At 37.3% G+C, this 16600-nt stretch overlaps 1 protein-coding gene across 5 annotated transcripts in view; it reads left to right on the top strand.

Annotated features, from left to right (window-relative positions):
• Nucleotides 1-16600, top strand: part of INSC (INSC spindle orientation adaptor protein) — a 123620-nt gene that overhangs the window by 57386 nt on the left and 49634 nt on the right. For all 5 annotated transcript variants that reach the window (XM_068194109.1, XM_068194111.1, XM_068194112.1 and 2 more), the window contains 3 exons: nucleotides 11924-12269; nucleotides 12777-12829; nucleotides 14426-14549. In XM_068194109.1, coding sequence (XP_068050210.1) covers nucleotides 11924-12269; nucleotides 12777-12829; nucleotides 14426-14549 — 523 coding nt within the window. The remainder of the gene's footprint in view (nucleotides 1-11923; nucleotides 12270-12776; nucleotides 12830-14425; nucleotides 14550-16600) is intronic.

Raw genomic sequence — 16600 nt, 5'->3', positions numbered from 1 at the left:
GTTCCCTCTGACCAACCTTCTTGTGTTGCCTTGGAGACACTCCTGGAGCCATTGGGTTCCAGGGTTGTGGAATCCTAAAGTTGCTTAATCCTGGAATTCTAGGGAGCCACGGATTCTGGTGCTGATTTTTTAACTTTGAGATGAGGCTAAGCCATCAGGTTCCTGAGAGCATTCTCCATTAACTTAATTTTCAGTCAATTGCTCATCTCTTCTCAATACCAATATGGGATTATGTTGATCTTAAAATTCTTTACCCTTGATTCTTTCCCTTGGGGAATTTACTATAAGCATCATGAAAAGAAGCATGAGTGCCACACACTCAAGCCTTATCCAATCTCCACCGAAGACAAGAGGAGGAATTTAATTTCAGTTTTAAGGAGTGCTGGAACTACATTTCTTCATTTTAAGTTGGTGGTTTACATTTACTGCTTATGTTAAAATCCTCAGGTATCCATGATTATCACCCAGAAGCTGATGCCATATTACATTTCAGCTGTTCCCCATAAATATACTTTACAGAAAGGTGGCTCAGAATTCCCATTTTCATCTGAAAAATACTGGACTATTTTGTGAAAAAAAAATTTACCTTGAGTGTTTTATGATAAAGCACAATGCCATCATGAGCAAAGCATGATGGTAAAAGTGATAGTATAGCCTGAGTCTTTGCTGTTACAAGAGGTGGCGTGAAATGGAAATATGGTGTGAGTTTTGCTTTTCCTGTTGGTTGTTATTATTGAACCTGCTTTGTTTGCATTTAAACCTTCGGTTAGCCTGGCTTTCTTAGGTTCAACACCTGTGCAAAGGAAAATGAAAGCATCCAGGAACACTGAGTACCTAGTTTTGACTCTGCAATGTGAATAGAAAGAGAAGGACATGCATCTGAGATAGAAGCAAAACACAATATAAAAGAGGCAGAAAAATTACTCTATTTAGGCTGCTGAACTTACCAAAAAATTTTTTGTAGTGATTCCAAGTGTGAAAAAGCAGCATAAAATGTTTGTGTCTAAGAAGTGAGAAAGGGTGGAATAAGATTTCATTGGAAAGGAAAAGGAAGACCTTCTAGTAAGGAGTAGTTAAAGGTTTGGAATAAAACAGGAAATGAGATGCCAATACATGAACCTGCGAAAGATGCATAATAATGAATAATCTATTATTCTCTAGGGCAAAAAAAATTACTTTATGCCCTGCCCTCTGAACAAAGGAAGTTCAGTGATTCTATAAATAGTATTTACTATTAAGTACATAAAACTAGTGATTAGACAAAGGGTACTTTTGAAATTAGACAGTTAGACATGAACTTTAAGTATTGAAGAAAAGGAGGGAGCAATTGAAATCTCAATGTTATGCATTTGGGGGCTGGGGACAACAAAGTCTACAACAACCTGTAGTTTATTCTATGGAAAAAAAAAATAGGAGGAGGACCTATGTATGCTGGTTGATTGAGATGACTGTGACTGCATTTGCCAGTAAGATGTGGTGATGAAAGCAGGAAGCTCAGTCCTAGGCTGTATTAAATGAGATTTCTGGTGGAGATAAGGTTGTACTAACATCACCCATATTGCTGTTAGACTTTGTTTTCTATCAAGCATGATATCAAGTCTTTCAGGAAAAAATTAATTTTACAGGAACTACAAATCTATTCAAAGCAGGGCTCTGGAGAGGACATAGTTTCATAAAAGGAATTTTGCTTATCAAATCTTGCAAATTAGAAGTTGGGACCATGTGTTTGCTTTCTAGAAATGCATTCAAAGATAAAATCTTGTTTAAAAGGAAAGATGAAACCAAATGGGAATGAACTGGCTTTTAAGAAATTCAGATTAAAATTAGAAACTTTCAACCAAGCTTCCACTGTAATTCTAGAATAGTCATTTAGTAGAACATATTTGAGTCCTCTGAATTATTTTTAGAGTGATTTTTAAGCCATTTATGATCAAGTTTTCTGATGTGATTTCTTCCAGTGTCAGATGTACAGGTTTGATGGCATAGATTTCCTTTTCCATCTTCTGACTTCTACAGAAACATATAAACCTGTGCACAAATATTGAATTTGTTTGATTAGAAGCTGCTTTCTTATTTGAATGAGACCACCTAAAATATTTTTGCCATCTCATTCCAGTATTTGTGACACTGTGCTGCTACTTTTAGTATTTTAAATTTGTCTGTTGAAGGGTTAATATTCTGATTGGAATCTTAGAAAAGCTAACATCCTTTTCTCACTTTTTTTTTTTTGACAGTTTTATCTGGAGCTGCTGTGTAATAGATATGAACATGGGTTTCCAAATTTCTCTAGTCTCCTGAGTGATACTGATCTCATAGCTCCCTGTAAAATGCTTGTTGCTCCCTTCATTAAGTAATCCAGTATTTACTTAATCAGAAGGGTTAGGACCTTAAATGAGTAAATAGTAAAAGGTGAAAGGCTAATGCTACTACTCATAATGCATGTCATAACTCCTTTGAATAAGGCACAGAGAGCTGTAGTGTTTGTTATTAAACTACAAATTAAGGCAGATTTGGAGGAAGGAAAAAACAATGTTCAATGAGGCACTAGTGCTATTTTCATGGACTCTCATGTTAGTCTCCAAATTAGTCATTGCTTGTGATTGTGTCTGAGCACTTTCACTGCCTGTGGCCCCACATTATGTCCAGAGTTGTTTTTCTCCTTTTCACTTTCATTTCTAGTTCTCCCTCCCTGCCAAGTGTCTCTCTCTTGCAGCATATTCTTATAAGGCCATGAGGAATATTGTCCCCTTCAATTACAAGTATAGGCTGAGCATCGGGAAACAGTGAACCAGGGTGAGCTCTTTTGAGCACATTCTCTCCTGTTGCTGGCCTTGTTCACTTCTATCCTCCACAATGCAGGAAACATGCCCTGCTAATTATGGGAGTGAGAACTGTGTGTGTACTCAGGAACCTGCAATTTAAACATGTGCTGATGGTAATATCCCTTCAATATTATCAACATGCTTCAGTCATCATGTCAGATTTTAAACTCCTGGAAGAATCCACAAGGAAGTTCTGAGTAGATTTGTCATGCAATGTTTTGTGAGGCATAATTCTCTTACTTTGGACTAAATGAAGTCAAAAGTCATGGATTCTGCCGTTGTGCACAAAGCTAAGCTCACTGACCTCTGCTGTCTCATCTCTCAGGAAAACTATAATTGTTGCACTTTTTTGCAAGACCCAGGCTGCCATTTGCAAAGAGATTGAGTTGTGGAATCCTTCATCTTCAGCACTGCTTTAGTTTGTGCACTGGAGAAGAGTTTGTTACAAATCATCAGGTAACATGCTGAACAAAGGAACCTATCTCCTTCGCAAAGCTGGGTCAGCAGATTATTTTTTGACCTATCCCTCATATCCAAATTTTAGAGTGGCTAAAATTGCCTAGGTCTGGTGGATTCCTTAAATTGGATCAAAACTCATTAAGTCTGATTTGAGTCCATAACTTTTGTTAAATCTGAATATGCCAATATCACAGGGTTAAACAAACAGTGGTTTTGAAAGCTTTTCTTGGTTTACTATCTTGTAACAACACTGCAAATGCAATAATATTCATTGTTAGTATGAATAAATGATACTATAAAAATACAAATCAACAGTCATTTTGGTTGGTAAGCATTGTGACAATTATAGCATGTTCTTTGTTCAGCTTTGCCTGAAAAGAGGCCAATTAACAGCCTTGTAATGTCATTAACTTGCTGATAGTGGGGCTTTTTGGCATTTTCCATCTTTCTCTCAGGAAATTACATTCTTTTACCGTGGTCTTTAACTTCTGTGAACTCAGTGGCTTGTGTTTCAGCAATTCAATGTGCTTGGCAGGAAGAAAACTCCTCAAAACCAGCTGGAACAGTGCCTCAATATCCCTTCAGCTGATGGAGGTTGGATAGGACAGGACGTACTTAAACTATTCCCATGTACAGAAAATTAGTGTATGATAAGTTTGTCCTAGAGTTTACATAAATGAATCAGCAAGCTTAGTTAGTCTGTGATTTTACAGAGTGACTTCTCTAAGTTCTGCAGTGCGCCAGCAATTCCAGGCTGGTATAATATTTCCAGACATCTTCAGAGGGACAACTTACAGTGAGGATTTCTCAGAAAAATGTAAAGTTCTAAGGAGAGCACTGGTGCAGCATTTAACACTAAATTATTTATATGGCCTTTTAAAGAGGCCTGATGGAACAACTGTAAGTTCCTACATCATACCTTATATATTACAACTGATTACTGTGTTTTTACTTTTTTATAGACTTTTCTACAATGGTGATCTTTGGGTAATTCTGCATTAGCCATTACTGACTTAATTTGGGGAAGCTGTTAGATTTTGGTAACTGTAACAATTGAGTAATCATTGAGGCTAATTAAGAGAACCCTTTCAATATAATCTGTTCACTTGTTTAAAACCGAGAAACTAGATTTTATCCTTGTGTTTTAAAGGTTTAAATAATTCATACTAAAGTAATCTTTTGTCACAGTGAAGTTGGATTGCTAGTGTTCCATTGGAGAAGTGGGTAAAATTAACAGGAGAAAAAAAAGAGTACCCTGCAAGCCATCTGGCTGTACTTTCATCATGCTGCATCGAGTACCAAACCTAAATATTTATAGGATTCTAATAACCTTAGGAATGATCTACACAGTAAGTGCACTCAAAAAACAGCAATCTGATTCTTATCTACCTTAAAGCTACTCTGTGTGTTTTAAGCTACCTCTCTAGCTAGCTCTATGAAATTTTGCCAAAATTCGTGCAAATAAAATATTGTGTATCTGCAGTTCTCTTTTATGTGATTAATATCATGTAAAGCAATTGAAGAAAAATGAGCACTGTATCTATGGCTCTTCACGCTCTCCTTCCACTGAGAGTTGAGTTCTGCTGGCCATTGTATTGATGTGGAAATTGGCCCTGGGTATATTGCATACCCATGAATAATTCTGAAAAGATGAATTAGAAAAAAAAATAGAGATTATTTATGTTCAAAGAGGGGGTGAAATTCATTCAATAAGTTGTTTGTTGCCAATTAATTACCTACCACTAATTAGAATAATAAATTTGCACACAGCTGTAAGATTTGGCATTGACTTTCACTATAAGCTTATCTGGAAGCAGTACTAAATGCTATCATTAGGATTGGTAATAAATCTGTCTTATGAGGTGAAAATGGATAAAAAGGCTAAGAAGCCTTGGAAACATAATTTGACTGAGCAGAAGTCTCTACACTTTATAAATACGACCACTGGAATTATTCACATGAATTGATCAGCTCAGACTTTGACACAATGTTATAAAACATGAAACTTTTGCACTTAGTGAAACTCAGTGCTGAATTGGAAGTATAACTCTTTTTCATGATAACATTTGCAATTTAAAACAGAAGTGTATGTGCTGCCAGTAAAATGGTGGTAAAGAGCTTCAAGATGGAAATTTTAAACAAATGATCTAGTCATTAACTCCTGACTCTTGTGTTCATGTAACACCAGCATGAGAGAGATCAATCATTTTCATATCAATCCATCTTGCCTATCCTAAAAATCTTGATTTGTTAGTTAACAAACTACTTAAGAGATGACAGAAAATAGAAAAAAAAAAAAAGGGGGAGGGAGGGGGAAGAGAAATGCTGGTAAGAGAACTTTGAATATTATATGTCTCTTCTTAGATATTTAAATTAGGAGTATTTTTTAATGTCTTTACTTGGGATGAAATTTACCTGCAATGTGTTATGTAGTGCAGAAACATCTATATTAAACAAGGCCAAACATCTTTTGAAGTAACACTTTTAGAGCAACAGGCTGTTGCTCTAAGCTGGCCTCAGCCACTGACACCAGAGGATTTTTTCCAAATGACACAATTTTTTAAAGACTATATTTTTTGGAAAGCACACTAGAATTCAGAGTATTCAAATTGCTTCTTAGTCAAATTCAGTTGAGTGCTCTTGAAAACTGTGTCACATACTTTACAGCCTCAATTAAACCAGAATGACTTTTAAGGAATGTTGGAGACTTTCTCTTGAATTTTCTTTTTGCACTGAATTATTTTTACATCTGTTTTTACATTAAATACCACTTTTATAATGTAGGGTCTGGATAAATTGCTTTTTTGTCAATATGCCATGGCATGCTAATTTTAACTAGATGGTAACTGCTATCCATCTATGTATCTATACATCTTCCTTTCAAGAAGGAAATCCTAAAGGCACAGGAGCAGGCTGTGCCCATGTGCTGCCAAAAGATGAGCGGGTGGGGAAGAAGTCTGGCCTGGCTGAACAAAGAGGCTTGTCTGGAATTCAGGGGAAAAAAAAGGCAAGTTTATCACCTTTGGAAGAAAGGGAGAGCCACTTGTGTGAGCTACAAGTATGCCATGGGGTTATGCAGGGAGAAAATTAGAAGGGCTAAAGCCCAACCAGAATCAATCTGGCTACTGCTGTAAAAAACAATAAAAAATGTTTCTATAAATACATTGGCAACAAAAGGGAGCCTAAGGAGGACCTGCCCCTTTATTGGCTGTGGGGGGAAAGCATGGTGACAAGACGAGAAAAGGCTCAGGGCATCCAATGCCTTCTTGCCTCAGTCTTTCATAGTAAGACCAGCTGTTCTGCAGCTTCTCAGCCCCCTGAGATGGAAGATGGGCAGGGAACAGAATGAAGCCCCCATATTCCAAGGGGAAATGATCACAAAAGTCTACGGGATGGATGGGATCTACCAAAGGATAGTGAGGGTCCTGGTAGGAGTGCTCACTGGGCCACTTCCCATCATTTACCAGCACACCTCTCTGTATGGAGAGGTCCCAGGTGGCTGCTTTTTAGCCAGTGTGACACCTGTCTTCCAGAAGAGCCACAAGGTGCATCCAGAGAGCTACAGACCTGTCAGCCTGACCTCAGAGCCAGGGAAGGTCATGGAGCACGTCATCCTCGGTGTCATCATGCAGCACATCTGGACAACCAGGGGATCAGACAGAGGTTCAGAAAAGGCAGGTCCTGCTTGACCAACCTGACCTCCTCTGACAAGGTGACCCACTTAGTGGATGAGGGAAAGGTTGTAGCTATTGTCTGTCTGCCTAGACTGCAGGAAAGACCTTGAAGCTGTTTCCCGCAGCATTCTGCTGGAGAAACTGGCTGCTCATGGCTTGGATGAATATTGTGTCTGGCAGGAGCAGGGCAGGGATTGTCCCCTGTGCTGGGCATTGGTGAGGCAACACCTCAAGTGCTGTGTCCAGTTTTGGGCCCCTCACTGTAAGAAAGACATTGAGGGGCTGGAGCTTGTCCAGAGAAGGGCAGTAGAGCTGGGGAAGGGTCTGGAGCAGAAGTCCTGTGATGAGCAGCTGAGGGAGCTGGGGCGGTGTTGTCCTGGCTTGTAAGATAAGCATATATTCTATTTGCCATCTGTTGGAGGTGGGCAGCTTTCTTATCTCTTCCAAGAACAATGTCTCTCTCTGGGGAGATATCTTTTGTTAATGGGCCATTGAATGACTCACTGCGTGACTGATGGGGTTACATCATCCCATTGTGAGATGCTCCACCCAGAGGGAGGAGCCAAGCATCCCTACCTGCATAAAATCAGTATTTTTTGGGACATGATCTCAGCCTCTTCGCTGGATTCCCAAAGGAGCAGCTTCTTCTCTGCTGGATTCCCAGAGGAAGACCAGGCCCATGTACTCTATCACCAGACATCAGAGAAAACTACACCCTTCTACAGGACCACCGCTTCAGCAACATTTCATCTGCCACTCTAGGAGGAGCAGCCACCACTTAACTGGACTATCACCAACACCCTGACTCCTCAGGGTGTCAGGTTTCTGACTCCATAAGTAGTTTTGTTTGTACTAATTACATTTTTTAAAATTATTATTATTATTTAGCTTTTTCCCTAGTAAAGAACTGTTATTCCCATTCCCATATCTTTGCCTGAGAGCCTTTTTATTTTGACATTGTGGTAATTCAGAGGGAGGGGTGTTTACCTTTTCCATTTCATGGGAGACTCTAGCCTTCCTTCACAGACTCCTGTCTTTTCAAACCAAGACAGGTGTTCAGCCTGGAGAGGAGGAGGCTGAGGAGGAACAGATCTCTTTTTATTACTGCCTGGAAGAAGGATGAAGCAAGGTGGGGGCTGATCTCCCAAATAACCAGTGATGGGACAAGAAGAAATGGCCCTACAGTAACCCAGGGGAGGTTTAGATTGAAAATTAGGGAAAATTTCTTCACTGGAAGTGTTGTCAAGCAATGGAATGGACTCCCCATGGATGTGCTTGAGTCACCGTCCCTGGAGGTATTTAAAGGCTATATAATAATGGCACTTAAAGGCAGGATTAAATGTTGGACCTGGCAGTGCTGGGTTAATGGTTGAACCTGATGGTTTTCCAACCTAAATGACTCTTATGATTCCATAAACATCAGGGTCTGAGCCAGTTAACCAGATACTTTTGCTAAATCTAGAGAGATCTGTGGGAAATCACACAAGTAAGGTCTCTTACACTTGAGAAAATCTTGTTGTATTTAATGACCTCAAAAATAGTTATAAAAGCAGGACAATACAGGACTGTAAAATGCTAGAAGAAATTATGTGTTAATGAACATAAAGCAGTACATGTGAGGATGTAAAGGGAACTGAAACACAATTTCTTTCTTCACATGTATAGTGAACACTACATTATGTATTAACAGTCATGGAAAAGATTCTGAAATCAAAATAAGTGCATTTTCAGAAAGGTAAAAATGAAACAACTCTCTGGAAAAAACTTTAGTAAAAATTATTTTAAGAATTGGTGGAAAGTAGGGACTGTAAAAAATGTTTCAAATGTATAAATTTACCTGAATCTTTTATATTGTGTCCTGTTTTCCCCATCACATTTTGGGACATAGGGAAACTGGAAAAAACTTTTTGAAAAGGTGGAAAGAGTAAGTGAATGATCAGAGGGCTGAAATACTGTCTATAGGGGGACAGACTAGATAGAGTGAGTTTTGACACCATGAAAATAAAATAACCTAGAGAGGACACAAATAGAGAAACAAAATAATGAATTGCCAGAAGAGGGTGAATACAGAACCATAATTTCATTTACAGTATCTCTTAGAATATAGCAAGTAAAGTATTTGTGTTCATATTTCCAGGCAGCAAGTTTAAAATAAACAATAAGAAGCACTCTTTTTCATGTAAAAAAATAAACAATGTGAGACACTGCCACTAGATGTTGCAAAGGCCAAAAGTTTAACTGAGATCAAAAAGGGATTAATGGCTACTTTTGTTTCCTGAATTGTAAAAACATCCTACTCAGACACAACTTCTGGCTGAGGAAGTTCCTAAACCACTAATTGCCAGAAGATGGGAAGGAGGGTTTGCTCAGCTCTTGCCATACTTCTTATAATCTTTCCTTATGCATCTCCTAATGGGCATGTTTGGACCAGGATAATGGGCTAAACAGAGTTTGTTTGGTTTTTTTGTCTGAAACATTATGGTTGTTTTTATTTTGTAGGCATAGGATTTTTTTTTCAGTAATGGAGAGACAAAATGGAAATTTCCAACTTGTTTTTTGAGCTCAGTAAATGCCATCTGGAATATGACTCTTAATAGCTAATTAGGGATGATCACACTTTTTTTGCTTTCCTCATTTTAATATGTAAAAAATGAGTCTACAAATTCATCTGCAGAATGCTTAAGAAAATTTTCTACACATGCAGTGAGATTTGGATGAAGGTGAATCATTTATGTGTTTCATTTGAGTGATAATGATGTGTGTCTAATTTAAAGGACAATGTGTCAGAAAAGCTAACAGTAAGCAGGGGGAGTTTTCTGTGGTCCTCTAGAAGGAGATGAATGGTATCATTTTTTGCTCTTGTCAGTTAAGGAATATTAAGTTTCAGTGAAAAAATATCCTACATGCTACAGTTGTACTTCTGGCAATTAGTAGGAATAGAAGTAAACAAGGAGAGTTTCTTTAACATCTATTTTTTTTTCCTTGTGCAATTCTTATTAGCTCTTTTTTTCCTCCTTAGAGTGAAGAATGGCTTTTTGGGACTAAAGGAAATATTAATTACTTTTTTCCTGTTGTTTTTTGTTTGTTTGTTTTTGTTTTTTCCCTCACTAACTTTCTATTCTAGCTTTTTGTCCATATGAATTCATAATGTAGAAGTTTATTTCTACTTACTAAACAGAAATTTAATTAATCATCACAATGCACTTTGAAAATGAAAGATACATTACTCTGTGTCAAATGAGTTTATCCTTTTCTGCATGCAAACTATGCATATCGTTATAAATCATGGTCTCAAACTTCTAAAGTTGTTGTTTTTGTTTATTAGGAAAGCTTGCTTCAGATCCAAAAAGGCAATAAGGAGACTACACATAGCAAGAAGAAAGTGGGCCTCAATCGATCATGAAATGCAATTACACAATATTCAGAGCTGAGTGAAATAAAGACCTTAAATAGCAGTAGCCTGTAAAGTTTGAAATTAAAAGTAGTTTCATCATAAATTGTGAAAAGGGAGATTGGATCAATGAAACTGATCTCTTGTATCTTGTTTGCTGTCAATTTACATGAAATGATACTTGAGGTGAGCCTCCTTTTCCTGTATATGTAAATACATTTTGTTTATTTATTGAATATTACTGGAGTGGTCTGGCAGGAGATTTCTTGAGTTCAGCTGGTGCTCATGGTATAAATGGAAGCACAAAATTTGAAAAAGGCTTCTGCCTGGTCCTCCTTAGCTTAGCTAATGTGATTGCAGATTTTATTCTAGCAGGAAGGCTTTATATAACAGCACAGAATATTATTGCTGCGTTGCAATAAATCAGTATCTGAATTAAGAGAATAGGGACTTTCTTTTTGTCCTTTCTGGTATAGTATCATAAAATCTGCACTTGTATCCAGAAGGTAGACAACAATCTACTATAACTAATCTGTCACATTAACTGTAGGATACCAATAGAAGTTTGAAAAAAAATAGTTAAATCCATTTTCTCTTGCTTTCACTTAATCTAATCTCTTCTTTACCTTTTATTTTCAACTCTTTGGAAAATTTTAGTAAGGTTGGGGTGAGGATTAGGATATTTTATTAGGATCTGGGTGCCTTATAATAAAAAAAAAAATAAGAAAATAAGCATCTTCATCTTGAGACTTTATGAAATTTGTGATCCCTCAAAAAATGAGCTCCAAATCAGTGCAACTTCTGCCTCAGGTACCACATTTTACTGGCTGGAGGGTGCAAGGGTACAAAATGCAGGTTCACTGCCCTTGTGTCAGGGTACACTTGTAAAGGAGCTTTTCAGCCTTGCTGGTTCACATAATATTTGTTGTCATGTAAAAAATGCACTTTGGAAGTCAGTGTGCAAAATGTACAGAGAACAATGAGAAATAAGGGGGAAGGTAAAGATCTGGTCAGGAAGTAGAATCCAGCTCTAGTTTCAGGGATTATGACATAGAACAAATATTGAAGCATTGTCTTGGTTTGGCTGCATAAGTTTGGAAGGGCTTTGAAGAGATGCTGCAAGGTAAAATTTTATTTTAAGCACTTGATAGGCCAAGTGTCTAGGAAAACCCAACAGTCTCATAAACCACAATCAAACACACCCAAAACTTTGCTCCTTCTCCCATGTAAAACTCTGAATGTACAAGAAACATTTTACCCCTAAAACATAACCAAAACCTCTTTATACTTATCTCTAATACCCACTGATTTTTCAGATATAATTTTATAGCAGGGTATGTGGTATAAAAGTGATTAGAAATCCAGAACTTGCTTTTGGAATAAAGAGCTAAACATGTCACTTTGTTACTGCAAGCAAGTTGTTTGTTCAATTGTTTGCCTTTGGTCAATCAATTGCAACCTAGTAGTGGGTGGTGTGTGGTTACAGCTGGATACCACCAGCTGTATGGTGCTGTTGGTGTTTATTCTGAGGTTGTTTTACTTTGCCTCATTCTTCCCTCTCTTTCTCTGCCTTCCAGCATGCACCTAATCCAGGTGGACTCTGTTCAGCGATGGATGGAAGACCTGAAGCTGATGACAGACTGTGAATGTATGTGCATTCTCCAGTCCAAGCCCATCAGCATTGAGAAGGATGAACAAAATGAACTCATCCTCTCCTCACAGTACAGCACTTGTGATAACTTGCAGCTCCTGCTAAAGAGAGCTTGGATCGTCAGCACCGAGCTGACCAGGATTGCTCAGAAGCTGGAGAAGAACAGGTGGCAGAGGGTCCACAGTATGACAGTGAGAGTCAACTGCCACGTGCATTCCATGATAAACGAGTACAGCACCTTCACCAGGAGTTCTTCAGAAGAAATGCACCAGGTGAGAGGATGCCTTACCTGATGTCACGCTTCTCTCTCTTTTTGAATTTTAATTTTATTGTAATAATTAAAACTTGCTTTAAACAATCAGTAAGAAATTCTTAGATACTGATACCGGTCCCTTAACACTTTCCAATCCCTTTTCAGCAATCGAAATCTTCTTGACTTACTTTGGGTCCTATTTTATCATAGGCTATTCTGAATGTTAATAATGTTGACAAATTGCATGGAAAAAATGTTTTGCTTTTGAGGACTACAGAACTAAAGTATTTTGACACCCAATCTGTGAGTTCCTTTGCTTTTAAAATGTAGAAAATGCTACTTTTTTTTTGGTAAACCTCAGTTTTATCTCTACCAGTTTTATTCAGAAAAGTTGATGAAGGGTGTTCACATGAAATATTATGGTTTGAGAGATTTTTCAATTAACAAACAAGGATTATCTATTTTTGTAAAGCAATTGTGTGTATGGATATAACTTTAAAACCACTTTCTCTTGCTCTTTCTGCAGCTTGAAAAGCTCTTAATAGACAAGTGTTCAGAATTTACAGCATTCACAGAAAGGTAACTTGAATTTTGTAGTTGAAATATTAATTTTGATGTTTTATTGTGTTGTAGAACTCCTAATCAAAAGCACAAATCCATAGGCACCCCCTCAATTGTTTGAACTAGGCTGCTGTAACTCTGCAAGGCTTTCTAAATGTTAATCTCTGGTGGGTGAAGTGAGTGGCTTTTACCTAAAATGCATCCTAATGAAAGGTGGGATCTGATGTTGCACAAAGAGTCTGACATTGATGCAAAGTTACACACAAGTGGATTTTCCAGGACTTTTAGACATCAAAGGAGAAAGTCTGGCTGTGACAGATATTGGTGACAAAGTTCCCTTCTAGCTCTGTGGAGTCAGGATTTCATGTGGTGTGAAAACTTGGATTTTGAGACTGTTACTTTGTGTTCCTGTATGAACATATCCATGCATTGTAAATCAAACCAAAGTAAATGCACTTTCCTTTAACTTTTAGTTGTAGTTTTACTCATCTCCCTGCACTCTGGAATGCTGAGACTGGAAAATAAAAATCTCTGTAATTCTTCTCATGCTACTTCTGCTTTCTAACATAAGTTACCTTTTTCCTCCAGCACAGTTCAATCACTCTTTTTTGGTTTACTTTAAACACTGTGCAACTCATTCTGTTTTGAGGAAATCATCAGGGAAAGAACACCATCTAATTATCAGGAAATAACATTTTTTGGAGCACTATTGCTTTGTGCCAAACCCACAGAGCTCACATTTGTATTTTATATTTTACTATAAGACACATGGATTTAAAATGAGCTCCAGTCTCAAAGTGTCTGCCCCAAATCAGACCTCTCCCTTCTTGTCTTTTTTGACAAAAAAATTGATATAGGTGTCTGACAGGTAAAGCTGAAACCTGTGTGCAGGTAGAGGCTGATCATCCAAACTGTATCTTCCATTACAGTGGCCTGCCTTAGTGGAAGATGTTTTGATAATACAAATGAATGTGTTGCTGTGAGGAAGTATTTATTTCATTTGAATTGTATAAAGTTTTCCATCTTTATCTCATTTCTTTAATTACAGCCAAACATCACTGGTTACAGGATAACTTTACTAATTCTGTAAAGGTGCTTTATGTATCTTTCTGTAGAGAGGGCCAAATTTTATTTTTGATTATGCTGTTGAACTCATCTGGGCACACATTTCTTTCTTAATTCTTATCCTGCTATCATTAGCCTATGACAAAGAAGGTAAAGAAATGAAAATTACTGAAATATTGATTATGAAAGATGGGTGGATATGCACAGCTGCAGTTGAAATGTAGGCATCCAAGAATGAAACTATCAGCATAAGAGGAAAAAAGCAGTGCTGCACTGTATAAACACACAGCATCTGCAGCAAAATTTGGCCTGCAGTTGGTGAGGTAAATTGTAATCCCAAAATTATTCAGTAGTGTCCATCTTTTTATGGTGTATTTACTCTGTGTAGACAAAGCTTTGATTGAAGTCTGGAATGATGCTAATGACACAAAGTCCCTGTGAACAGCTGAATTCCAATTATATCCTGTGATTAACATGGGGCTCACCTCTGACAATCAGGTCTTTTGCATCTTTTTTTCCTTCACCCCTTTCCCATCTCTTTCTTTTCAGGTGCTTACAGACTGAAGATGAAGAGATACTGAAGTCCATGAAATCTTGTGTTAATGAAGCACTCACAACCGTGGCCCAATATTTTGGCCAGTTGATAGAGCTGGTTTTAACACAAGAGGCACAGGTTAGTTTGTAGTTAAAGAAGCTCCAAACCAAAAAGGTCTTCCAAAATTGTTGGATCTTGAGGACAACCGGCCATTAAGGATCCAAGGCTGGGTTAGATGGGGCTTCTGAGGAACCTGATCTAGTGGAAGGTGTCCCTGCTTGTGGCAGGGAGATGGCAACTAAATGATTTTAGAGGTCCCTTCCAACCCAAGTCATTCTATAATTCTGTGATTAAGAGGAGGATTAGCATTACAGCTCTTAATTTTCAACAAACTTATCATCAGTTAACTCAAATATGTTACAATGAGATTTAGATGTTTGTATTCTCAAATAACCTCAAATCCCAAACAAAATTATATTTTGGCTCACCATATTACTTATTTTTCCTGATGTCTCTTTCTAGCAAGCCCTTAAAATGATGGGTTCTGATTGCCCCTTCCAGCCTGACCCATTCTGTGATTCTGATTCTGTGAAATACACTGAGTAATTATTTTGAGGCTGCAAATGCATTAGTTTTTTCCACTAGATCACTATTGTAATAATAACAACTTGCAAGTCTAGCCAACCTCTTGCCCCCTTTCCCTTTCCCTTTCCTCAAATGTAATTCTGCTCAAATAATTTGCCCATATTTTATAGGTGTTGTTATGCTGAGATTTTGTGTTGTTGCAGCAGAAAAAGAGGAAAGGAGAGGCATAGTGAAGAAAAATAGTTAAAAAGTATTTATTACAGTGACAAAACAAAATTAATGCATGCTATTGGTTAAACTCTAACATACCCTGATGTGTTAAGATGGCAAAAAAAAAGTTGTGGTGGTTTCAGAAAAATCCCTTCTAGTTTTGAAGCGTTATTAACAAGAGGTGAGACTACCCCAAATATATTTGCAGAATTACAGTCAAGCTAACAAGCTACCTTCTAATGCTCTTTGGTTGGAATTTATGCGAATTCCATGAAATGTATGTGTTGAAGAGTGTAAATAACTTTGCATATTTCAAATTCAGTGAGTAGGTTACCATCGTTAAGATGTTTATTCTTTTCAGTCTGAAGAGCAGTACTTCACTGCTGATATTTCTGCCTTTGGGCACCTAGTGACACACCTGAAATCTTACTCCCTTTTTCTTTTAAGGGAGTGGAATTATTGATGCCACATCATCTTGCGTGTATTCATGTGACTGAAGGATGTAGAACTCATTACTAAAAATTATTTTATGAACAGTTTTCTGAGCCATTCAGTCAGGCTCTGTGCCCACTTCTGCCATAAAACCACAATGTCTGGGGATAGTTTGCTGCTCTGAAGCAGACTAAGTGTCTGTGTAAGAGATTTCAGCTTAAATTGTGTGAAGAGCTTTTTTTTCTACTCAGTGTATCAGGATTTAATTCAGGATAGGTTCATATCAAATTGTGAACTCTCAACTATTTCTTTTATGGAGCATTTTTCTAATGCATTATTATGGAGCATTTTTCTAATGCTAAAGGTGGAAGAACAGAGCCTCTTAAAGGCAAGATAATTGAATTTTATATAAATAACAGTGTAAAACATGGGATGCTTCCTTGCATTTTTTTCAAAGTTGGATTAAATACAAAAATGCTTACCTTCGTCCTCCTAGGAAATAGAATTAATTACTCCAGTGATTCTGTGTCTTTTTTCAGAAACATAAAATGAAATAGACTTCATGTTCTTTTCACAGCTGTGCTTCTCTAAAGCTACAATGACACAAATGCAAAAGAAAGACAATTATTTACAAAGATTAAAAAAATATTTAATCTATTTCCTACATCAGAGAAATAAACTATATTTCTTTATAAGAATGTCTATTTGTCAGTGACATTTTGACTGAGTAGTAATGAACACAGAGCCTTAGAAGGTAGTGTAAGACAGGGTGTAGAATTATTGCTTATAAATAAAGTGGAAATCTTGTATCACTATGTGATTCAGCTTCTACACTAACTAAACATGTTACCTTCTGAAAATTCTGGTTCAATCCCAGACCAAACACAATAACTAAATATTATTAATATTTGCTAAATAGCTGGAGCATTCCATACTGCACTTTCTCATGCACGTACCGATTG

This window comes from Anomalospiza imberbis, chromosome 6 (genome assembly GCF_031753505.1).
Source record: "Anomalospiza imberbis isolate Cuckoo-Finch-1a 21T00152 chromosome 6, ASM3175350v1, whole genome shotgun sequence".
In the NCBI taxonomy this organism is placed as follows: Eukaryota; Metazoa; Chordata; class Aves; order Passeriformes; family Viduidae; genus Anomalospiza; species Anomalospiza imberbis.
Note: the sequence above shows the minus strand (reverse complement) of the source record. Positions and strands in the feature narration are given on the sequence as shown.